The 26,915-nt window shown below is 40.6% G+C and overlaps 1 protein-coding gene across 1 annotated transcript; it reads left to right on the forward strand.

The window, feature by feature from the left end:
• The first annotated feature begins 644 nt into the window (after positions 1-644).
• LOC136322242 (SERPINE1 mRNA-binding protein 1-like) lies at positions 645-20,896 on the forward strand. Its single transcript, XM_066254359.1, is given in 7 exon segments — positions 645-729; positions 932-1,436; positions 2,054-2,192; positions 19,513-19,847; positions 19,849-19,969; positions 19,971-20,523; positions 20,526-20,896. Coding segments are annotated over 7 exon segments (2,028 nt in total). The 3' UTR covers positions 20,816-20,896.
• The last annotated feature ends 6,019 nt before the right edge of the window (positions 20,897-26,915 follow it).

The raw sequence follows: 26,915 nt of genomic DNA on the forward strand, positions 1-26,915 counted from the left end.
CACCACTCTGATCCCATTTGGACATCCTTATTTTCCCTCAGTGTGGTGTGTGTGTGTGTGTGTGTAGCACAGGGGTTCATGTGGGGAGGACCTGCCCAGCTAAGAACAGGCAGGAGTGGAGGGCGCTGTCAGAATCCTGGGGGGTCTGTCATGTTTACACCCAGGTCAGGGCTGACTGGGGGCCTGCAGTGTGGACAGCACCTTCTGCAGGAGGTCTATCCCCAGTTCTGGAGAGGAATGTCCTTCCCCCTGGGCGAGGTCTGTGCAGACACAAGGCTGGGCCTGATCGGGGAGCAGAATGTCCAGTGGGCAGAAGCAGCAGCCACTAGGGCCAGGCAGTGCTTGAAGTCCCTGGACCAGCTGCTGGTCACTGTCACTGTCCATCATAACACAGAACACGGCGGGAGTAGCTGGTCAGTGGAAACCCCCATCCTGTCTCCACCAGTGAGGGGCAGGAGGGCCACACCACCAAGGGCCAGAGCAGGCTGGACATGAGGGTGGCCACCTGGGGTCTAGGGAACAGGGCTCATGAGTGACCAAAGCAGCTGCCCAGGCTCCACAGGCAACTCACAATTTCTGACTTCACCCTGCAGCAGGCTGCCCAAGTGAAGAGAGCCGGCCCAGAGGACCTGGAGCCCAAGGACATGGAGCCCAGGGACTTAGAGCCAAAGGGTGAGAATGTGGGGGTGGTGGGGGTGGTGGTTGGAGGTGGGGAGCTTATGGGGAGGGGTCAGTGACAGACACACAGGGAACACCCCTAGAGGTTGGCCGGGAGCAGACTAACCTCAGACTGCCTGTGGGGAGGACATCTAGTGGTGGGTCCTGGGCTGAAGCTTCTCTGGAAGGCTCTGGGGTCTTCTGTCCTTGAGGGGGACACATGGAAATGCAAGTACGTAGGTGACTGTTTTTCTTCTCGCAACTCCCGCCCCAGCCCAGGACGCAGAGCCAGCTGTTCTCTCTTCAATACCCGAGGAGCCAGACCCAGCGGCGGACCCAGAGGTTGCTCCAGATCAGGAGGGCTGTACCCCTCCCACAGCCAGGCCCGCTCCCACAGCCGGGCCCCCTCCCACAGCCGGGCCCCCTCCTACTGCCGGGCCCCCTCCTGCAGCCGGGCCTCCTCCTACAGCCGGGCCCCCTCCTGCAGCCGGGCCTTCTCCCTTGGTCGCCCCAGCGGCAGCTCCGGGGCCGGGGCCAGCCTGTGCCGTGTCTCCTGAGCTCCCTGAGGAGGCCCCGCCGGCCAGGCCTGAAGTACCCTCTCCAGAAACTGCCCTGGCTCCAGCCAGACAGGGGGCTCCCTCCATGGAAAATGGCTCAGGGCCAGCTGTAGACCTCCTTAATGCTCAACAGCTATTTCAAATGTGTGTTGCTTTACCTCCTGAGCTCCTTGAAGAAATGTTTACTTTGTTCCTTTCCCTTCGTATTCGTCACATTAGGATGTAGTTAAATTAGAATTATAATTTATTGATTACATTTTAAATTGTGTCATTTTTGAGCATGAGGTACATTTATAATCCTGTGTATCACTACCACTACCTAACAATGTTCCATCACCTTAAAAAGAAACCCTGCACCAATAGTACTCACGCCCCACCCCTCCTGACCCTGGCCACCCCTCCCCTGCTTCAATCTCTGCTCCTAACCTATTCTGGATGTTTCCTGTAATTGGAATCTTACAGTAGGTGTCTTTTTGTGTCTACTCAAATGCTTTTGTTAATTTTTTTATCTGAAATAACATTTTTGTTATTGGAAAGGGAAACCCCAAGGGGATTAGAAACCAGATAGTAAAAAGCCCTTTAGGTAAGTGTGTCCATAAATCGCGGGATAGAGACCACTGTGCTAAGGGCAAGAAGTCAGTCAGGCAATGGCTGGCTCTTCTGGTGCCCAAAACAAATACAACAAAAATGCAGAAATCTGAAAAGACACACCACAAGCTGGGAAGCATTTCTCATAAACTGAGGACAGAGAGAGGTTTAACATCCCTATGATGCAGAAAACTTGAATATCAGTGTTTTCAAAAGGGACAGAGGACAAACTTCTGCACTTCCAACAATAGGCAGTGCACACGTCAGTGCACATCAGAGATACCTGACCTTCCTGATGGGGACACGTGCACTGTAAACACTGAGGAGAGGGCCCTGTCACCATCAGACTGGCAGGCTTCTGGTCTGGTGATGACCAGCTCTGGGGACAAAGTAAGGAAGCAGAGGCCCCAGCAGAAGCCCTGGGGAGAAGAGAGCAAGGCCCCTCCTCTGGGAGGGAGTGTGCAGGACTCATCCAAGTCCCTCCAGTGCTCACCTTCACCTGGCAGTGCCCATTGTAGGAGGTGACTCCCAGAAATTCTTGCACAATTGTTCAACTTATATTTTGGGGACTACCCATCAGAGCACTGATGAAATAGCCAGGAATTGAAATAAACAGTATCCATGGAGAGGGATGGGATCCACCCATCCTGGCCCACAGGGAGAGGGAAGCTGAGCAGCTACTAAAGTGGGTGCAGTGGCCTCCACATGCCAACAGATCAGAACGTTAGGGGTTCTCTCATGTGAGACACATGGGCTAAATATCTGTATCTGGGATCCCACCTGTTAGACCATGGACATGTGATTTTAACAGGCAGACACACATATGGGAAAATGAGGCTGTGGCTGACACAGAGAGACAGAATGAGAAAGGTGAAGCCTGAGAGAGAGCCACCAAGCCACTCATGATGGTCACCTCTGGAGCAGGACCTGCAAATCACTTATCTTCTCCTTGAGGTGATATCTATACATTTAATATTGCATGTGTGACTTTGATAGTTCTAAACATATTAAAATCATGTATTCACTATTCATCATTTATCCCTCATCTATGGAGTAAAGTACATTATTTAAAAGGATTTATGACGTAAAAATAAAAGTTTATTATAGCACAATAATGAATTCTAAAGCAATTCAGAATCAAGTAAAGAACAAAGTCGTTCCAGAGAGGATAGCACTGGCAGGGGGTGCTCACCGTTCCAGTCCTTTCCCTGTGTGTGCACATTGCGTCAGCATGTGCACATATGTTCCTGTGTTCCCACACTCATGTGCATGTGTGGGTGACTGTGCATGTTCACACGTGTGTGTATGTGTGTGCACTTGTGGGTGTTGAGTGAGGAGGATTCCCGGGAGTGTGCCCTTCCTGACCCTCATTTTCCTACTGTTGACAGTGACAGTCAGTCCTCCCCTTCCTTGGCATTTTCTGTGTCCTCACATCAGAAGTTCCAAAGCCCCTGCTGGGGAACACGAGCCAGTTCTGAATTTTCACTCCCATCACTGTGCGTAATGGATGTTTGCATCCATAAATCAGATTTAGTTGGGACAAGTCTCTGGAAGAGGAGATTCTCGGTCTAATGTAAACTTGATTTTAAAGTTTTTGGGGCAGTTCTCAATATCCAACATCACCATGTCCAGTTTGAGCCTTGTTTGGGAGATCTGGGGACCAGGTGAGAAATAGGACTGAGACCACTGGGCAGGAGTTAGGAAGACATTCTGGGAGTGGGGGAATAGAAAGCACCTAGGAGTGACATGCTAAGCCAGAAGGTTCTTTTTATCTGGCCTGTGCCCTGTCCCATGTCCCACAACCCACTCCAGTCCCAAGCCCACACCAATCCCACCCTGCTCCAAAATTCCACTGAGCTGAGCAGTCTGGCCCTGCCGTCCATGACCCTGGAGGATGTAGGCCTGCACTTTCTGGCCTCTCCCTCTCCTTTCAACTTTGGATCCATATCTTCTCTATAAGGAAATCAGGTCCAGGGAGGCTTAGCCAGTCACAAGGACCACCATGAATGTGCTATATTCAGGTGAAGTTCTCAGTTGCAACAGCAGGTCCCACTTGAGCTTGTATAACCAGAAGGAACCATCAAAATGGCCTCACAGAAAGTGCCAGAAGGTCAGAGCATCAGGCCCAAGGATTGGGGTAGACTACAACAGCCAAACCACAGAGGTCCTCTAGCACTGACCTCTGCCCCAACCCTGGGCCAGCCCCCAGTCCACATATCCTGCACATTCAACTTTTGTGAATGGGGCTCAGTTCAGTGGGGATGAGGGTGAGAGCGCTCATCATTCAAATTCAGGTCAGGTGGAGTCCACTTGGTGTGAGGCTGCCAGGTGAGTCCACCATCACCTTCTGTTTCCCCAGAAATGGGACTCACCCCAACCCTAAGCAGAGAACATAGGTCACCAGGTGCTGACTTTCAGTCTCCCTAGGGAAAGAGACAGAGGTCATTGATGGTAGAGGAGCAGGAGAGAGGGAAGACGGAGGGAGTGTTTTGTGGATGTCAGCATTCTAATCAAATTTGATATAAGCCACAACTCAGAAGAAGTGTATTCAAGACACAGATTTGATAAAGAACTAGTATCCAAATATTATACATAAATTTTTAAAAAGATTCTAAAACCTCAATATCAGGAAAACAAGCAACCCAATTCAAAAATGGGCATAAGCTGTGGACAGACACCTCACTACAGAGATATTCCAAGCCTGGGGGTGCAAGATGGCAGTGGAATATGTGGAAGTTACACCCACCTCTTCCCAGGACCAAATAAAAGAGACAGCTAAATTTCAAAACAATCAACCTGAATAACCAAAGGAAGACTTGCTTAACAGAAGTCTTATAACCAAGGATTACATAAGAAGCCACATCCAGTGAGTTATGAAGGACAGAAACACAAAAACACTGGCCCTGCACTCACAAGCAGCAGTAGAGGATCCACAGGAGTATCTCATCTGCTAAGGTTACCTGAGGAATCAGGGGTCTCAATCGCACACTGGGCTCCCCTGCCCACTGCACCAGAGCTAGGAGGAGGTGCTCACAAAACATCTGGCAATGAAAGTAGTAGGGTCTCCACCCGCCAGAAAGAGTATCCTCTCAAAGGGCTAATGAAAAAGAATTCACTTGCCTTCACTCATCCCTGGCTTTGGCAGAGAGACAGCAGCTCAGAGCTGACTGGCGTCATACAGGCAGAGGGCTGGAGGGACAGCTACCAAGGAACCCATGCTGAATCCATCTCTCATACTGCCCACTGACGCCACATTTCCTGGGTCAGACATTCCTTTCCATATCGCATCAGCCTGGGAAAAGCACTAGCCTCACCCTCCCGACTCTCTGTGGCCCACTCTGCCAAGCAGTGCCCTGTGGAGTAGTCTGTGCTCAAGTATGCACCTGCATGGTAACCATGGACTTTCCTGGGAAGACCTTGTATTGCCCTATAGCTGGTTACACTTTAAAGCTCTGGTGACTTGATAAGAGTTGAAACTGCATTTTTTAAATTAAAAATTATGATTAACATATAGTTGATAAAAATTTATATTCTATTCAATGTCCCAATCATATCATTAGTGTATTTTTGTTAATTATTAACAAGTAAAAAGGGCATTAGCATTTTTAAATTTTACTAATTAACATATAAAATTTATATAACTAGAAAGATGACATAATTCCAATAAAAACTGTGCAAAAGACTTGAAAAGGCATTTTTCCAAGAAAGATATACAAATGCTAAGCAGAATTTTCAAGATGACTGTTATTACATTAAGTTGTAATCCAATTTGGTCCTAGGAGGTAGCAGTTGGAATGTCCATTTACTCTGTCACCATAAAGGGACCCAAAGTTTTTAATATTATTTTATCATTACAGATTAACACTTCTTCATCCATACACATCATACTTTGTATGACTTTTGGCAAGTAACTGAAATTCTTTGTCTCAATGTGTATTTGTGAAGCATGGCTAATTCTTTTCACATTGCATGGTTTTCAGCAGATTAAATGACATCTAGTACAGATACTGATACAGAAGAATATTTAAATAACAGCTACAGCAAACACTCAAATTTGACTAAACTTCAAACATGTCCAGACAAATTTTCCATTATCCAACTTAAAAAGAAATCCCAGGAAGTGTAAGTGATTCTTTTTCCAGTACTATTATAGTTGGGAGTAGGAATTTGGTACCCTTCTGAAAATAAGATGTAGAAAAGACTGGGGAATGGGCAAAGGGAAGGGGTTCTAAAAAATCTGTGATGCAAGAGATCAGAAATGGTTGATGCCACTCCATTCTCCCCACCACACACACTTATCTCTGTTCTTTCTATATCAAATTATGCCTTAATTTTCAGAGTTGTGCCAGAATCCTACTGATACAATAAAAAGAGAAGGGCTAGTTAGCTACCAACCCATTTAGCTGCACCCACCAGATGCCAGGATTAAGATTTAAATCTTCATTGCCAGGGCTGTCGTTTTTGCTCTGAGCTCTACTCCCTGAGTCCCAAATCTTGCTTTGACCAGCATTATCGGGGCTCTACTGCTCTGCCCTCACCCTAACGCCGCCACCACTGAGTTCCAGGTATAGCTCTGAGTAGCCATCACCAGGAGGCTGATGTTTCCTTGAGCTCCACACTTTCACTGTAGATCAGTGCTCAACTGTCAATGCTGAGATGAGCTCTTGCTACCCTTAAACCCCACCCCTCACATTCCAGGTATCAATTCTAACACAGCATTGCCAGGGTACTGCTGCTACCCTGAGGACTGCACTTGTGGCACATTGAGGCTCTGAAGCATTAATACTGGGACCAGGTTACCACTGCCCTGAGCCTCACCCCAGTAGGTCATAGTTCTGAATTTTTTTGCCAGGGTCATGCTGCCCATGCTGTTCCAGCTCCTCAGTTATTGATATGTGGCTTTAATGTCCCACCACCAGCATCATGTGGCTGCTATCCAATGACTGTCTTCAGTGATCAGAGTTGAGAATTTGAGCCACCATGCCCAGGCTGTGCTAGTAATGACCCCCGAGTCTAGGCCATAGCTATACCTTGTAATCCCGGGGCCTGTGCCACTGCTGCGTTTTCCTCACCAGCTGAAGTCACAGCAGTGAGTCCCTGAGACCCAGGTGCTTATTTCATGAGATAGCTACAAACAACCATGCCCTGGACACCAGTGTTTCAGGCACAGTAAGCATGCTTTTCACCCTGGTACTATGGTACTTCCACATGCAACTGATTCTAGAACACTGGCTCAAATACTACTCTGAGGTCTCTGAGTGTTATCATATCAGACCAGACAACAGGAAGAATCCCCTTAACTCTAACTTCCACCCAGAGACAAAAATAGAAAATCAAAAAGAGGGAGAACAAGAAGACTCCAGCAGCTTCAGCCTCCAAAGATTCAGTACCCCTATCTGCATTTCCCCCATGCAAGTTTTCTATAGCCTTGGTCAAAGAAGACTCCCACAGTCTGGTAAACATCAATTTCAGCCAGTGGAATGGCACAGAGACTATACCACTGTGTCTTTCAAGAAATCAACAATAAAGCGTTCTATTTAGCCAGTTTCTGTACAGCCACCTCCACTGAACACCTTTCCCTATTGAAGTTAGTTCAAAAAGATGAAAAGACTGAGCCCTTAAATGCACAGTTATCAATGAAAACCCATTAGAAACATGAAAAAGCAAGGAAATGTGACACCACCAAAGGATCACAATAATACTCTAGTATCTAACCCCAAAGATAGGGAGATTTTTGAATTCTCTAAAAAGGAATTTAAAATAATTGCTTTAAAGACACTCAGAGATTCAAGAGAACACAGAGACAAATCAATGAAATTAGGAAAACAAAACTAAGAAATTCAACAAAGAAATAGAAATCATAAAAAAACCCAAAATTCTGGAAGAACACAATGAATGATGTTAAAAAATGCAATAGACTTTCAAAAGTAGGCTTACTTAGATAAAGAGAGAATGTGTGATCTGAAGACAGATTCCTTGATATTATACAATCAGAGGAGAACCAGTTAGCATGAAGAAGAATGAAATGCCTGTGATCTTTTCAACACAATGAAAAGTATAAATCCAGCTATGAGAGTCCCACAAGGAAAAGAGAGGGAGAAAGGGACAGAAAACTTAACAAAATAATGGATAAAAATTTCCTAATTTTAGGAGAGATATGGTCAATCAGGTACAGCTAGCTCAAAGATTCCCCAATACATTTAACCTAAAGAAAAGGCACCAAAAACATTATACAATCATGTGCCACATAACAAGAGTTTGGCCAATAATGGACCATGTTTATGACAGTGTATAATGGTGCTGAAAGATTCTTATCACCTAGTGGTGGTATAGCCATTCTAACGTCATAGCACAACATATTACTAATTTATTTGTGGTGATGCTAGTGCAAACAAACCTGTTGTATAGCAATACAGAATATATAATTACAGCTATAGGTTATACCAAATAGGTTTGTGTAAGTACAATATGATGTTTGGAAATTATAAAATTGCTTAAAAATTTATTTCTTAGGATATATCCCCATTGTTAAATGGCACAAAGCTATAAATTAAGCTCTAAAAAAAAAGAGAAAAAAAAAACAGCAAGAGAAAAAGAGTCATCACATTCAAGAAAATCCAAATAAAGCTATCAGCAGATTTCTCATGGAAACATTACAGGCCAGGAGAGTGGGATGATATAGTCAAAGGGCTCAAAAAATAAATCAAATTGTCAACCAAAAATACTCTACCTAGCAGAGTTATCATTCAGAAATGGACAGATTCCTTCTTAGATAAATGAAAGTAGAGAAATTTATATTCATTTGACCTACTCTAAAAAACTGGTAAAGAAAGTTCTTAAAGCTGAAACATATAGGCTACAATGTTATATTAATAGACACAATATAAAGAGATAAATATTGGGACATACACAATATAATACACAAATACTAAAGAGAAAAGAATCAAAGCAAACTACTTCAAAATATTTCAATTTACAAAGAAAGATGGCCAGAGAGGAAGAAAGAAACTATGAAGCAGAAACAATTAGAAAGTAATTTTAAAATGGCAATATAAGTCTTGACTATTAATAATTACTTTCAATATAAGTAGTTTAAATTGTCAAATTAATAGACACAGAGTGACCTACTGTATAAAAAAGTAAGCAATACCCATCAATATGCTGCCAACAAGAGACTTATTTAAGTGTTAACACACTCTCAGGCATAAAGTAAAACAGATTATATATATATCAAGCAAATGGAAGCCAAAAGAGCATAGGGTAGCTATAGCTATTTAAACAAAATATATTTTAAGTCACAAATTAATAAGAGGCAAAGACTGTGATTATATAATTATTAAGGGCTCAATTCATCAGTAGGTTATAGCAATTATAAACATATGTAGTCATTATTAGAGGACCTGAATATATCAATATTAAATAATCATTAACAGACATGAAGAGAGAAATAAATAGCAATGCAATAATAGTAGGGATCTTTAACCCTACTTTCAACAATGGATAGATCATCTAGCTAGAACAGCAATAGAAAAATAATGGATCTAAATGACATTTTAAATCAATAAACTTAACAGACATATAGAACATTTTACCCAAGAGCAGCAGAATACAAACTTTTCTCAAGTATACACAGAACAGTGTCCATGATAGATCACATGAGAGGTCACACAACACCTCTTAGCAAATTTAATGATGTTGTAATGACCCCAACTAAGTTCTCTGATCACAACAATATAAAACTAAAAATCATTAAGAACAGAAAAGCTGAGATATTCACAAATATGTAAAGATTAAACAACATGGTCTTAAACAGCTAACTGGTCAAAGGTAAATCAATAAATATCTTGAATTGCTCTGTATTTGTCTTAGTGGTAGATGTTGGCATGGCATGTGGATGTCCCAGGTTTGATTCCCGGTCAGGGCACACAGGAAAGGTGCCCATCTGCTTCTGCACCCCCTCTTACTTCTCTCTCTTTCTCTCCTGCAGCCATGGCTCGATTGGAGCGAGTTGGCCCCATGTGCTGAGGAGAGCTCTGTGGCCTCTGCCTCTGGCACTAAAATGAGCTCGGTTGCTGAACAATGGATCAATGCTCCATATGGGCAGAGTATCACCCCCTAGTGGGTTTTCCAAGTGGATCCTGGTCAGGGGGCATGAGGGAGTATGTCTCTGCCTCCCCTCCTCTCACAAAAAAAAAAATAAAAAATCTTGAATCAAACAAAAATGGAAGAACAGCATATTAAAATCTATGGGATGTTACAGAAGTAGTTCTCAGAAAAAAGTTTATCATAATACTTACATTATGAAACAGAAATGGGCCTAACCTGTGCTGGCTCAGTGGATAAAGCATGGACCTGGAATGCTGAGGTTGCAGGTTCGAAGCCCTGGACTTGTCTGGTCAAGGCACATATGGAGTTGATGCTTCCTGCTCCCCCCTCTCTTCTCCCTCTCTCTCTAAAAATGAATAAATAAAATATTTTTATAAACCCAGAAACAATCTCAAATAAACTCACTTTAAACCTCAATAAACTAGAAAAAGAACAAATGAAGCATAAAATTAGCAGAAGAAAGGAAATAACAAAGAGCAGGAATACATGAAAGAGAAACCAGAAAAACAATGGAGAAAAAGCAATGTAACTAAAAGCTGGTTTTCTGAAAAGACTAACAAACTTAATAAACTTTTGGCCATATTAACTAACAAGAGAAGAAAAAAATCTAAAAAATATTCAACAATCAAAACCATCTTAGACTGAAAAACCTGGGACATGATAGTATCACTAGTGAATTTTATCAAACTTTTAAAGAAGAATTGACACCAATTCTTTTCAATTGTTCCAAAAAATGGAAGAAAAGAAACAATCTCAATCTTATTTTAGGAGGCTAACACTACCCTGGATTTGAAGCCAGAGAGTGACACAACAAGAACAGAAAATAGACAAATATATCCTCTACTGGGTAAATACCCCCAAAACTCAAAGACATTGGTACGTAAAGAAACATGCAGTCCCATGTTTATTGCATCATTGTTCACAGTGGCCAAGACATGGAAACAACCAAAAAGCCCATCAATAGATGACTGGATAAAGAAGATGTGGCACATATACACTATGGAATACTACTCAGCCATAAGAAATGATGACATTGGATCATTTACAACAACATGGATAGATCTTGATAACATTATGTGGAGTAAAATAAGTAAATCAGAAAAAACTAAGAACTGCATGATTCCATACATAGGTGAGACATAAAAATGAGACTAAAAGACATGGACAAGAGTATGGTGGTTACCAGGTGGGGGAGAGAATGAGAGGGAGGGAGAGGGGGGAGGGGAGAGGCACAAAGAAAACCAGATAGAAGGTGATGGAAGATAATTTGACTTTGGGTAAAAAAAAATAAAATATTAAATAAATAAATAAATAAATAAACAAAAATTCTCACCAAATGATTAGCAAAATCAATTCAACAGCATATTAAAATAATCATTGACCATGATCAAGTGGGATTTATATTTGGGTGCAAGGATTATTCAACACACATGAATCAATAAATTTGGTACTCTACAGTATAGAATAAAACATAAAAATCATATGATTAAATCAATAAATACATCAAAAGCATTTTACAAAATACAACTTTCTTTCATGAGAAAAATGTTCAACAAAGTAGGTATAGAAGAAATGTTCCTCAGCATACAGGTCATATATAATAAACTTCTAACACCTTATTCAATGGTGAAAAGTTAAAATCTTTTCCTCTAAGATCAATAATCAGACAGGTATGCCCACTCTTAGCATTTCTATCCATTCAAAACACTACTGAAAGTCTGATCCAGAACAATTAGATAAGAAAAAGAAAAATGCTGGTGGGAATGAAGACTGGTGCAGCCACTGTGGAAAACAGTATGGATATTCCTCAAAAAATTGAAAATCGAACTTCCTTTTGACCCAGCTATCCCACTTTTAGGAATATACCCTGAGGACATCATAGAACGGTTCCAGAAGGAGAAATGCACCCCCATGTTTATAGCAGCATTGTTCACAATAGCGAAGATCTGGAAACAGCCCAAGTGTCCATCAGAGGACGAGTGGATTAAAAAGCTTTGGTACATGTATACTATGGAATACTACTCAGCCATAAGAAATGATGACATCGGATCATTTACAATAACATGGATGGACCTTGATAACATTATACGGAGTGAAATAAGTAAATCAGAAAAAACTAAGAACTATATGAACCCATGCATAGATGGGACATAAAAATGAGACTCAGAGACATGGACAAGAATGTGATGGTAACAGGGAGTGGGGTGGAGAGGTGGGGAGGGGGCGACGAAGGAGAGGGAGGGGGTGGAGGGAGGGTAGGGGCACAAAGAAAACCAGATAGAAGGTGAGGGAGGATGATTTGACTTTGAGTAAGGGGTATGCAGCATAATCAAAGGTCAAAATAATCTGGAGATGTTTTCTCGGAACATATGTACCCTGATTTATCAATGTCACTGCATTAAAATTAATAAAAATAAGATAAAAAAGTAACCTATATCTGAAAGGAAGAAGTAAAATGATCTCTGTTCATAGATGACATGAACTTATATGTAGAAAACCCAAAAGATCACTAAAAACTGTTAGAACTAATAAATGAAGTAAGTTGCAGCTTACAAAATCAACATAGACTTCCTCCCTCTCCCTCTATTCCATCTCATCAAATTTCCTGACAGTTGTCATTTATTTACAGTCAGTTCAAACTATTTTCTAACTTACCATTTGATTTATTCTTTGACCCATGAGTTATTTAAAAATGTGTGGTCTGACCTGTGGTGGCGCAGTGGATAAAGTACAACCTGGAAATGCTGAGGAGAGGGAGAAAGAGAGAGAGAGAGAGACAGCTGAGTTGCCACGTGTTGAAGTAGCCAATTAAAGCAACTAACTATATATGAATGAATTGAATTCAGCCTTTATTCACTTTCCTGGATGGTTGTAAGTAAGAGACTAAAACCAGAATAAGCTACTATTCCCTTCGTGTAATAGTGTACTCCCTGGTTGGACTTAAGTGGATCAGTGAAAACCTGGTGTCATCTCACTTTTGAGGTTTTCCTGAATAAAATGTCCTCACAGTTTTATGCTCACTGGGCTTAGAAGGAAAATGAGAGAAAGGCTAGATGTGGAAAAGTACTAGGCACTGAGTCACAGTGGGAAAAGAATGTCTTTATAATTTCCCCATTATTTCCCGGTAAAGAGACTTTGGGAGGTAACTAAAGGAGTCTTCAGTCCAATGCCACGGATAAAGAGTCTTAGGAATGAAGTTTCCTGAATGAGAAATGTAAATATGGCATGGAGAGGAGCTTGAGACCTTGACTGACATTCCCTTCTGAGACTGCAGTGCACTAGCTCTGCACCAAATCTGAAGCGGGGAAGTCAACTGTCCCCACAGGACCTGCTAGATAAACTCTTTGTAATTGTCTATGGTTGGGCCTAATACAATCACACATAAGTGTGTTTTTATCAGCTTACTGAGGTAAAATTTACAAAGAAAGATTGTATATATTTAGGTAGTACAACATGATTTAAGATATACAATGTGATGATTTGATACATGTACATATTGTGATAGGATTAACACAGTCAAGTTACATAACACATTTATCTTCTCACATAGTTACTTTTTTATGGTATACAATACAGTACTATTAATTATAGTCACCATTTGTACATTAGAACCCTAGACTCGGCCCTGGCAAGTTGGCTCAGCGGTAGAGCGTCGGCCTGGCGTGCGGAAGTCCCAGGTTCGATTCCCGGCCAGGGCACACAGGAGAGTCACCCATCTGCTTCTCAACGCCTCCTCCTCTCCTTCCTCTCTCTCTCTCTCTTCCCCTCCCGCAGCCGAGGCTCCACTGGAGCAAAAGATGGCCTGGGTGCTGGGGATGGCTCCTTGGCCTCTGCCCCAGGCACTAGAGTGGCTCTGGTTGCGACAGAGCGAAGCCCCGGATGGGCAGAACATCGCCCCCTGGTGGGCGTGCTGGGTGGATCCCTGTCGGGCGCATGCAGGAGTCTGTCTGACTGCCTCCCCGTTTCTAGCTTCAGAAAAATACAAAAAAAAAAAAAAAGAAAAAAAACCAAACAAACAAACCCTAGACTCATTCATATTATAACTGTGAGTCTGTCCCCTTGACCAACATTGTATTTCCATCCACCCAAGCACATGTCAACTACTGTTTGACTCTCTTGTTGTATGAGTTTGGTTTTTATTGTGTTTTTATATTTAAGTGACATCAGGTTTTTAACCAGAACTTGGACTCCTCAACAACATATCAATTACAGGAGTACCATATCACTAACGCAATGTATGGGGATATAGTTATAGAATTACAGAAGAACAAATTATACTCTACGTAACATAAACACAATATCAAAGATAAAAGAAAAAAATCAATTTAAAAGTGATCAATGGAGAAAATCAATAAAACCAAAGTTATTACTTTGATAGTGCCAATAAAATGAATAAACTTCTAATTATGCTGATCAGAATCAAAAGTGAGAAGATCTGAGGTAAAGTTTACTCTGAAAATGGTTTTAGAGTGCCAAATGAGTGAAATGAAGGACAGGATGAACAAATGAGACTATATCAAACTAAAAAGGTTTTACACAAAAATTTAAAAGGAGAGAAGACTACAGACTAATACCTGCAGACACAAAATTTTAGCAAATTGAATCCAGCAATATATGGAAAGGATAACACATCATAAGTAAAGTTTAATACCAAGAATGCAGGTTTAGATTTAACATTTTAACAAATCAATATAATTTATCATATTAACAAACTGAAAATTAAAATTCATATAAACATCTCCTTATAGAAGGAAAACACACTCAAAAATTCAACATAAAATCCTAAAAACAAGTCCCTATAAAGTAGGAGTAAATAGATGGCAATTCACTCAACCTGCTAAAGAAAATCTATGAAACATCAATAGCTAATACCACACTTGATAGTTGAAGGACTGAAAGCATTCTGATTAAGATCGAGAATGAGAAAAGGATGGCTGCAGTGATAAGTATCTAGGTGAGGGTGTTGCTCATTGTGGCAGTTCCTTAGTGATGGCAGAACCAATGATATAATAACTCATTTGGCATAACCTAGGCTATGTTCTTGACTGCTAACTTGTTTGCTTTCTGTATATTTTATGAATTTTTTTTCTCCAACTTCCTATAATGTCTGTGAGCTTTGGTTAGCTAGCACCTGTGCACAGTGATAGCCAACAAGCATTCTTACCCAAAGTTTTTTTTTTTTTAGATTGACAATCATACTAAATTTATAATAATTTTCCCAGCCTTATAGTTTATAAGTACACATTATTTTTAAATTTTAAGGCAGAAGTACATTTTCCAATGTAAAAAAATATATATTTTATTTTAAAGAATGAAGAGTCAATTATAGGACTCACTCAAATTTGTGGCATTGACCTTCTCTACACACAATGTGTTCTTTCCTGACTATAGCCACGAGAAAAATCTAGAAACTCAATTTTTCCATATGTGAAATGAAGGAAATACCTAATTTTAACTGTTATTGCATCAATTAAATTATATAATATGTAAATAGCAAGAGCTCTAAGAGTTGAATATATATGACTCTTTAGTTCTAACAGTTTCATCACTGCTGATAAGAATGAATAAAAAATGATTTTCATATAAACATTTACCAGGGAATTGCCAGATTATCACAGGTAAACAGAGAATTTTAAAAGCAATGTATAAGAACAGGCATACAGATCAATGGAACAGAATAGAGAAACCAGAAATAAACTCACACCTTTATGGAGGTAAGAGCATACAATGGAGTAAAGACAGTCTCTTTAACAAATGGTGCTGGGAAAACTGGACAAATACATGTAAAAAAAAATGAAACTAGACCACCAACTTACACCATTCACAAAAATAAACTCAAAATGGATAAAAAACTTGAATGTAAGTCATGAAACCATGATCATCTTGGAAAAAAACATAGACAGTAAGCTCTCTGACATGTCTCACAGCAATATATTTGCTGATTTAACTCCATGGGTGAGTGAAATAAAGGACAGGATGAACAAATGAGGATATATCAAACTAAAAAGGTTTTACACAGCAAAAGACAACATGAATAAAATAAAAAGACAACCCACATAATGGAAGAACATATTCACCAACACGTTCGAAAGGGGTTAATAACCAAAATCTACAAAGAACTTGTTAAACTCAACACCAGGAAAGTAAACAATCCAATCAAAAATTGAGCAAAAGCCTGACCTGTGGTGGCACAGTGGATAAAGCATCGACCTGGAATGCTGAGGTCGCTGGCTCAATACCCTGAATTTGCCTGGTCTAAAGCACATATGGGAGTTGAAGCTTCCTGCTCCTCGCCCCTTCTCTCTCTCTCTCTCTCTCTCTCTCTCTCTCTCTCTCTCACTTACTCTCTCTCTCTCCTCTCAAAGTGAATAAATAAAAAAAATTTTAAAAAAATTGAGCAAGAGAACTGAATAGACACTTCTCTAAAGAGGATATATAGACCCTGGCCGGTTGGCTCAGTGGTAGAGCATCGGCCTGGCGTGCATAAGGCCTGGGTTCGATTCCCGGCCAGGGCACACAGGAGAAGCGTCCATCTGCTCCACCCCTCCCCCTCTCCTTCCTCTCTGTCTCTCTCTTCCCCTCCCGCAGCTAGGCTCCATTGGAGCAAAGTTTTCCCGGGCGCTGAGGATGGCTCTATGGCCTCTGCCTCAGGTGCTAGAATGGCTCTGATTGTGGCAGAGCAACGCCCCAAGATGGGCAGAGCATCGCCCCCTGGTGGGCATACCGGGTGGATCCCAGTTGGGCGCATGCAGGAGTCTGTCTGACTGCCTCCCGTTTCCAACTTCGGAAAAATACAAAAAAATAAAAATAAAGAGGACATATAGATGGCCAATGGGCATATGAAAATATGTTCAACATCACTAATCATTAGAGAAATGTAAATTAAAAACACAATGAGATAGCATCTTACACCTGTCAGAATGGAGCTCATTAACAAAACAACACATAACAAGTGCTGGCGAGGATGCAGAGAAAAGGGAACCCTTCTTCACTGCTGGTAGAAATGTATAATGGAGCAGCCACTGTGGAAAACAATATGGAGATTGATTCCTCAAAAAATTAAAAATAGAACTGCCTTTTGACTCAGCTATCCCACTTCTAGGAATATATTCTAAGAATAACAAATCACTGATTCAAAAGAATAAATGCACCCCCATGTTTATTGCAGCATTGTTTACAATAGCCAAGATCTGGAAACAGCCGAAGTGTCCATCAGTAGACAAATGGATCAAAAAGCAGAGGTACATATACACAATGTAATACTATGGGGCCATGAGAAAGAAGGAAATCTTACCCTTTGCAGCAACACGGATGGACCTGGAGTCTATTATGCTAAGCAAAATAAGGCAGAAAGAGAAAAAATAAAATATCATATAACTTCACTCATACGAGAAATCCAATGAACAATGAGAACTGAGGAACAGAAGAGAGGCAGAGAAAGGGTCAAAAAGTCCAGAGGGAAGGGGGAAGAGAGGAGGGGATCAAAGAAAGAAAAGACATTAATGAAAGTATATAAGCATAACACAGAGATATAGAGGGCAGGATAGTAAATTATGAAGGAAAAGGGGAAAGGCTGTGGGGGGAGGGGCAAAGGGGATATCAAGGAGAAAAATGGAGGGGAGGTAGGGAGATATATTCTGGGGTACACTTTAACTATGTAAACACAACAAATTAAAATCAATAAAATAAGTAAATAAAAGCAATGACAGACAGATAAATGAATTAATTTATACATACAAATGTCACAAAAATAAGTTAATTTTGAAAGTTATTTCACCAGTTATCACTGCAAACTAGAAAACAGTGAAACAGTAATTATTAAGTCAGAAAGAAATTTTAGATGTGAGAGGAATATCTTGACTGCAGATATCCCCCTGAGGAGCAAGGGTTCTCAATCTCACACTGAGATTCCCAGCCTAGGGCACCAGTGCTGGGAAGAGACGTCCACATAGTATCTGTCTGTGAAAACCAGCAGGGATTGCATCTAAGGGCTGCAGAGATCCAAGGCATTTCTCTTTAGGGATCTGTATATAAACTCACACAGACTCACTCGGGCTCCAAAGTAGAAACACGAACTCAAAGAGCACCATGGATATACAGGTAGTAACAGAATTGACTAGCGTCAGGGTGAGGGCTGGAGGAGATAAAATAAGGGTGGTACTCTCTAAAGACAAAAGTGCTAATGGGGCCATTGTTCCTTTGTAGAGCATTTCTCTTACTCAACAGGTAGGCTCAGATGGACACCTAACGTGAGCTCTCCATTAACCAGACTAACACTATTTGCCTTACTCTGGTGATTCTCTGGGACCTCACCCCACTAACTTGCAGTGACCCGTCTGATGTGCATTGTAAATTCTATCAACGGCTCCAAGGCTGGCATGGGCTGAGGTTCATGTTGGCATGGAAGGTAGCCTTAATGTCATGGCCATAAACTTGGCACAACTGGCATGTGGTCTTAACTCACACTGTATAAACCACCAAAGGGTTCTAAGCACAGCACTAGTGGCAGCTGTCATGGTTTAAAACAGTCTCTCTGCCCTGGCCGGTTGGCTCAGTGGTAGAGGGTCAGCCTGGCGTGCAGAAGTCCCGGGTTCGATTCCCGGCCAGGGCACACAGGAGAAGCGCCCATCTGCTTCTCCACCCCTCCCCCTCTCCTTCCTCTCTGTCTCTCTCTTCCTCTCCCGCAGCGAGGCTCCATTGGAGCAAAGATGGCCCGGGCGCTGGGGATGGCTCCTTGGCTTCTGCCCTAGGCGCTAGAGTGGCTCTGGTCGCAACAGAGCGACGCCCCGGAGGGGCAGAGCATCGTCCCCTGGTGGGCAGAGCGTCGCCCCCTGGTGGGCGTGCTGGGTGGATCCCTGTCGGGCGCATGCGGGAGTCTGTCTGACTGTATCTCCCGGTTCCAGCTTCAGAAAAATAAATTTAAAAATAAATAAATAAATAAATAAATAAATAAATAAAACAGTCTCTCTCATGAACCTCCAAAACAGCACAAGCACCAACCAGAGCCCCTTCCAAGAGATTCCAGAACAAACATACCTGGTGTCTGGCTTCAGATCACACCAGAATACCCCCCCAACAAGCTTTATAAATGACAAACCCAAAGATCAGATTAGACTGACCCCAGAGCCTCATTAAATAAAGCAACTCCTGTTTTGTGGAGTCACTTCCCACAGAACTGCTTGTTCATGGTAATCATGGCAAGCCCTCACAGCTAGTCAGTCTATGGGTGAAAAAAAAAAAATGATGCGCTGACAACAATCAAAGTTTAACTACAACAGAAGGGCACACAACCAACAAGGGCCACCCCTGAAACACCAAGCTCAGGTGGACACTAAGCCTCATTGGATACCTACTACATAAGGCCATTCTGTCAAGACTGATTGACACTGCTGATCTACCTAGTATAGCAACAAACACAGAGAGTCAGCCAAAATGTGAAGACAAATGTGTCCCAAATGAAAAAGAACAAAACTCCAGAAAAATAACTAAACAAAGTGAAGACAAGAAATCCACCAGCTTCAGACTACAAAACATTGGTTATAAGAAAGCTCAGTGAATTTAGAGGAAGATAAAATGAACTCAGTACAAACTTCAACAACTACAGAAAACATTAAAAAATAACCAGTCAGGCAGCCCGGCCGTCTTGTGGGAAGAGCTGAAGCAGGCGCTCCCGGCTCAGCGCGGCCGCTGCAATCCGTGGAGGAACGTGCCGCTGAGCCTCCATCATGCCTGCGGGCATTTACAGGAAGGCTTCGGCTGCGTGGTCACCAACCGATTCGACCAGTTATTTGACGACGAATCGGACCCCTTCGAGGTGTTGAAGGCAGCAGAGAACAAGAAAAAAGAAACTGGCGGGGGCGGCGTTGGGGTCTCCGGGGCCAAGAGCGCAGCTCAGGCCGCGGCCCAGACCAGCTCCAGTGCGGCAGGCAAACAGCTGCGTAGAGTCCCAGGAAGATCGCAAGAACCTGCTGCGGTCTAACGTTGGCGTGGCTGACAAGAAAGAAGAGGCGCAGCTGCCTGTGGCGCTTAAGAAAGAAGGAATAAGACGTGTTGGAAGAAGACCTACCTGATCAACAACTTCAGGGTGAAGGGAAAATAATTGATAGGAGACCAGAAAGGCGACCACCTCGTGAACAACGGTTTGAAAAGCCACTCGAAGAAAAGGGTGAAGGAGGAGAATTTTCAGTTGATAGACCGATTATTGACCAGCCTATCCGAGGCCGTGGTGGTCTTGGGAGAGGTCGAGGAGGCCGTGGACGTGGAATGGGCCGAGGAGATGGATTTGATTCTCGTGGCAAACGTGAATTTGACAGGCATAGTGGAAGTGATAGATCTTCTTTTTCACATTACAGTGGCCTGAAGCATGAGGATAAACGTGGAGGTAGCAGATCTCACAACTGGGGAACTGTCAAAGATGAATTAACTGACTTGGAGCAGTCAAATGTGACTGAGGAAACACCTGAAGGTGAAGAACATCCAGTTGCAGACACTGAAAATAAGGAGAATGAAGTTGAAGAAGTAAAAGAAGAGGGTCCAAAAGAAATGACTTTGGATGAGTGGAAGGCTATTCAAAATAAGGATCGGGCAAAAGTAGAATTTAATATTCGAAAACCAAATAAGGTGCTGATGGGCAGTGGAAGAAGGGATTTATTCTTCATAAGTCAAAGAGTGAAGAGGCTCATGCTGAAGATTCGGTTATGGACCATCATTTCCGGAAGCCAGCAAATGATATAACATCTCAACTGGAGATCAATTTTGGAGACCTTGGCGGCCCAGGACGTGGTAGCAGGGGAGGACGAGGTGGTCGTGGGTGTGGTGGATATCCAAATCATGGCAGCAGGACTGACAAGTCAAGTGTTTCTGCTCCTGATGTAGATGACCCAGAGGCATTCCCAGCCCTGGCTTAATTGGATGGCAAAAGACAACCATGATTCCTTTGTGGACCCTACTTCTCTGAGCTTTTGCATGCTTAAGGATCCCAACCAACTAAGAAATCAAAAAAAAAAAAGACTCATTCATACCATTCACACCTACAGACTGAATTTTACCTGTTTTGAAAATGAACTTCTCTCGCTACACAGAAGTAAGTAACAATATTGGTAGTGTTTTGTATTTAGAAACATATTGGTAGCAGGGATGTTTTCATAATTTTCAGAGATTATGCGTTCTTCATGAATATTTTGTATTGCTGCTTGCAAATATGCATTTCCAAACTTGAAATATAGGTGTGAACATGTGTACCAGTTTAAAAATAATAATAACTAGTCAGAAATAAATGCATTAGAGGAAATCAACAGCATATTAGATAAAGCCGATGATCAAACCAGTGATCTGAAAAACAAGGTAGCAGAAAGCACTCAATAAGAACAGAAATATAAATAAGTAGATAAATAAATAATCCAATAATATGAGGATAGTTAGAGACCTCTGAAACGACATCAAATGTAACAACATTGTGGAACCAGAAGCAGAAGAGAACAAGAAACTGGAAATGTATCTGGAAAAATAATGACTGAAAATTTTCCTAACTTGGTAAAGTAAATAAACATAAAAGTCCAGGAAGTGCAGAGTCGCAAACAATACAAACCTAAAGAGGGCCATACCAAGACACATTACAATTAAAATGCCAAAGACAAAAGACAAAGGGAATCTTAAATGTATCAAGAGAAAAATAGTTACCTACAAGTACCCCTGTGAGACTGTCAGTTGATTTCTTAATAGAAATTTTGCAGCCCAAAGGATTGGCATGAAATATTTAAAGCAGTGGTCCCTAACCCCCGGGCTGCGGACTGGTACCCGTCTGTGGGCCATTTGGTATCGATCCGCAGAGAAAGAATAAATAACTTACATTATTTCCGTTTTATTTACATTTAAGTCTGAACGATGTTTTATTTTTAAAAAATGACCAGATTCCCTCTGTTACATCCGTCTAAGACTCACTCTTGATGCTTGTCTCAGTCACGTGATACATTTATCCGTCCCACCCTAAAGGCCGGTCCATGAAAATATTTTCTGACATTAAACCAGACTATGGCCCAGAAAAGTTTGGGGACCGCTAATTTAAAGTATTGAAAAGCATAGCATAAACTCATAATCATTCTAACCAGCAAAGCTATCATTTAGAATCAAGGGAGAGATAAAGCATTTCACAGACAGAAAAAAGCTACAGAAGTTCTTCACTAAACCATAACTACAAGAAATGTTAAAGGGACTTCTTCAAATTGGGGGTAGGGAAGATCAAATATATAAATAAGAAAATGTAGGAAAGAAAAAAATTCTCTCTGACACATTCTACCATTTAGTAAAAGAAGTGGATCAACCAAGTATAAAGCTAGTTCAAAAATTAAAGGTAGCCCTGGCCAGTTTGCTCAATGGACAGAGCATCAGACTGGCATATGGATGTCTTGGGTTCGATTTCCAGTCAGGGCACACAGGAGAAGTGTCAATCTGCTTCTCCCACCTCAATCTTCCTCTTCTCTTCCTCTTACCCACCCACAGTCAGTGGCTTGATTGTTTCAAAAATGTCCCAGGTGCTGAGGAAAGTTCAGTTGTAGCACATCAGCCTCAGGTACTAAAAATAGCCCCGTACCGAGCATCAGCCCTAGATGGAATTGTCAGGTGCATTCTGGTCTGGGAGCAACTGGGGGTCTGCCTCACTCTCTCACCTCCTTTCACCTAAGAATAAAATAAATAAAAGGCAAATATAGAAAATCATGTATAATTTCAACCATAAAATCTGTAATACACACACAAAAAGAAAAGAAGTAAAAAATAATGACAGAAACATAAACGTGGATGGGAGGAGTAAAAATTACAGTGATTTTAGAACATATTTGAATTTAAACAATAGTCTATTGTATATAGATTGGTATAGATGAAACACATAATAACCACAACACAAAATTAATTAGATATGCAAGAAATAAAATAGAAATATGAAAGAAAGAAACAAAGAAAGAATTACAAAAACATTCAGAAAACAGTTAACAAAATGGCAATAACTATATACCTAGCAATTATAACTTTAAAAAGTAAATAGACTAAATGGTCCAATCAAATACATTGGTGGCTGAATGGATAAAAAGCAAGACTCATACATATGCAGCCTAGAAAAGATCCACTTCAGATCAAAAGATACATACTGAAAGTAAAGGAATAAGAAAAAATATTTCATGCAAATAAAAATAAAAGTAAAGCTGAGTTAGTGATAATTATCTCAGATATAATGGGCTTTAAAACAAGGACTGTCAGGAAACATCAAAAGGATGTTTCATGATGAAAAAGGGATTGATCCAACTCTTATAAACATCAACACCCTAGACATAGTAGCACCTAAAAATATAAAGAAATAATGGTGCACATAAATGGATAGATCAACAGTTAGTCATAGTAATGGAATTTAACACCCCATTGAAATCAATGGAGAGATGATCCAAACAAACTCAACAAGAAACAGCAACCTAAAATGACATATTAGACTAGATAGACTTAATTGACAATTTAAGGAGATCTCACCCAAAAGCAGCAGAATGTACTGTCTTTTCAAGGGCACATGAAACATTTTATAGGATATACAATATGTTAGGTCACAACACAAGTCTTAATAAATATAAGAAGGTTTAAAATCATTTCGCTTTTCCTCTGATCACAATGGTAAAAAACTAGAAATAAATTACAAGAAGAAAACTAAAAAACACAGGAATACATAAAGGCTACACAACATTAAAAAAAAATCAAAAGATTCCTTGAAAAAATAAAAATGATACAATGGCCCAAAATCTATCAAGCACAGTAAAAGCAGTTCTAAGAGGGAAATTCATAGAAATACAAGCATACTTCAGGAAAGAGCAAAAATTAAAATAAACAATCTTACCTTACTAGAAAGAAGAACACACAAGCCCAAAGTGAGAAGGGAAAATAAAGAACTGCAAGTAAATAAATGAAAGAATAAAAAATAGAAAATATTAGTAAAACCAAAAGCTGGCTCTGTGAGAAGATTAACAAAATTTATATAACTTTTGGCCTGACCGGGTGGTGGCGCAGTGGATAGAGTGTCGGAATGGGATGTAGAAGGACCCAGGTTTGAGACCCCAAGGTCGCCAGCTTGAGAACGGGCTCATCTGGCTTGAGCAAAAAGCTCACCAGCTTGGACCCAAGGTTGCTGGCTCAAGCAAGGGGTTGCTCAGTCTGCTGAAGGCCCACGGTCAAGGCACATATATGAGAAAGCAATCAATGAACAACTAAGGTGTCGCAACGAGAAACTGATGATTGATGCTTCTCATCTCTCTCCATTCCTGTCTGTCTGTCCCTATCTATCCCTCTCTCTGACTCTCTCTCTGTCCCTGTAAAAAAATAAAATTAAAAATTAAAAAAAATTATATAAATTTTACTGAAATCACCAAGAAAAAAAGAGGAGGTACCAAATAAATAAAATCAGAGATAAAATAGAAGAAGTGTCAACTGACACCACAGAAATAAACAGGTTTTAAAAAAACACTCCAAACAAGTATATGCTAACAAATGGAAGAACCTAAAAGAAATGAATAAATATCTAGAAACATACAATTTTTCATGGTTGAATCAGAAAAAAACAGAAAATCTAAAACTGATTACCACTAAGAAAATTGAAACAGTAATAAAAAAACTCTCAATAAAAAAACACTCTGGACCAGATTGCCTCACAGGTAAGTTTTACCAAACATTCAAAGAATCAATATCTATCTTCCTCAAAATATACAAAAAAGTTGAAGAGGAGGGATAGCTCCCAAACTCATTTCACAAGATCAGCATTATCTTGATACCAAAACCAAACAAAGACAGTAAAAAAAAAAGGAAAGAAAATTATAGGTCAATAACACTGATAAACATAGATGCAAAATATCCTCAACAAAATATTAAAATATAAAATTCAGTAATATGTTGAAAAGATCATGAACCATGATTAATTGGAATTTATTCTCAAGATGAAAGGCTGGTTTATATCCGCATATCAATTAATGTGACACACAATGTAAACAAAATGATATAATCATTTGCAGATACATAATAATGTATATAGAGAACCATAATGATTCCATGAAAAAACTACTAGAATTGATTGATGAATTCAGTAAAGAAGCAGGATACAAAATTAATACTCAGAAATCAGTTCCATTTTTTTGTTGCTGTTGTTAAGTGAGAGGCAGGGAGATAGGTCGGGAAGCAGAGAGACAGACTCCCGCTTGTATCCAGACTGGGATCCACCGGCAAGCTCTCTACAGGGCGATGCTCTGCTTCTCTGGGGCTGCTGCTCCATTGCTCAGCAACCAAGCTATTTCAGCACCTGAGGCAGTCCCCAGAGCCATCCTCAGCAGCCAGGGCCAACTTGCTTGAACCATTTAAGCCATGGCTGTGGGAGAGAAGAGAAAAAGGGAGAGAGAGAGAGCAAGAGAGAGAGAGAGAGAGAGAGAGAGAGGAGGGGGAGTGGGGGAAAAGCAGAAGGTCATTTCTTCTGTGTGCCCTAACTGGGAATCAGACCTGGTACTTCCACATGCTGGGTTGATGCTCTACAATTGAGCCAACTGGCCAGGGCCAATCAGTTCCATTTTCATACATGAATAATGAACTATCAGAAATGGAAACTAATAAAAACAATGCCATTTACAATTACATCAAAAAAGATTACCTAAAAATAAATTTACCCATGAAGCATATACTCTGTTCATGGATAGGAAAAATTAAGATAATTAAACCATCCATACTACCCAACGCAATTATAGATTCAATGTCATTTCTATAAAAAATATCAATGGTTTTTTCACAGAATGAGAATACTGATATTGAAGGGACAAAACTGTACCAACTTGGTTGGAATATGGCTGATCAAGTTCTTTTTTACATTATGTAGAGATAGATTTGTCTAAAGTAGATTTAGCTGGATTAATGACAAGGAGATTTCTAAGAGTAACCATCCTGAAAATACTAAAATGATAGAAATTTGAAATAAATCTCCAGCCTTTCATCAAAAATACAGAGATTGCCTATAGATATGAGGAAGTATAGCAACATAATTAAGCTTTAAGAACCTGAAATCTGAGTGTGGTTACCTATACTGTCATCTGTAGTTCATAAGCAGGGCTCTAACACCTCACAGAGAGTCCAGTGAAACAAAATACCCCAAAATTATTTACCATATTAACAAGTCATACTAAATCCTTAAGGAGAATTTTAGAAAAAAAAAATTGATAAATTTAAAATTTGTTCTTTTTCTTTTTACCTTTATTTTATTTGCAAAATTCAGAGTATTTCTAGATGTGTAAACTGCCTTCTCTATGGCTTGGTCTCACTGGCCTATTTAGTAGTAGACAAAATCCTGAAAATGAGCAGCATGGCTAGACAGTATGCATGAGAAGAGAATGATAACTTTAGCCCTTCTTAGTGAAGTTACTTATTTCTCTAGGTGGCACTATGAAATAATGACTATGTTCAGTTGATTTTTCTATTCCATGAGAAATGTTTTATGTAGTCTCTCTCTATATATATACATATATATAGATTATATAGTATATATAATTTTCTCATATACAACATATACATATATATGTAATATATTATAATTATGCATGTATGTGTATATTAAGAACAATAATCACTTGAAGGCAGTAAATTTACTCCTTATCTTGCCCTAGGGACATAAAATAATTAGGTTAGACCTACATACAACTGGCTTAAAATAGAAATTGATTGAAGTGACGTCACGGAAATGGCACCGTGAGCAGCGCATCCGACAGATTTCCCCAAAATCACAACAAATTTATCAACTAGAAACAGAAAAATTTGTCCTCGGAGCATTCCGGAGTTTCACACAAACTGAAAGTGAAAGGACTATTATCACTTGAATCTGAGAGACGAGGGTGTGGAGGAAGTTAACTACCGCAGGGACGCAGGGACGTTCATTCAAGCCGCGGAGGGAGTGCGCCTGTGTGCTATCAACAAGAACACCCTCAGATGCCAATAAGAAAGAGGAAA

Source organism: Saccopteryx bilineata, chromosome 2, assembly GCF_036850765.1.
Source record: "Saccopteryx bilineata isolate mSacBil1 chromosome 2, mSacBil1_pri_phased_curated, whole genome shotgun sequence".
NCBI classification, from domain to species: Eukaryota; Metazoa; Chordata; class Mammalia; order Chiroptera; family Emballonuridae; genus Saccopteryx; species Saccopteryx bilineata.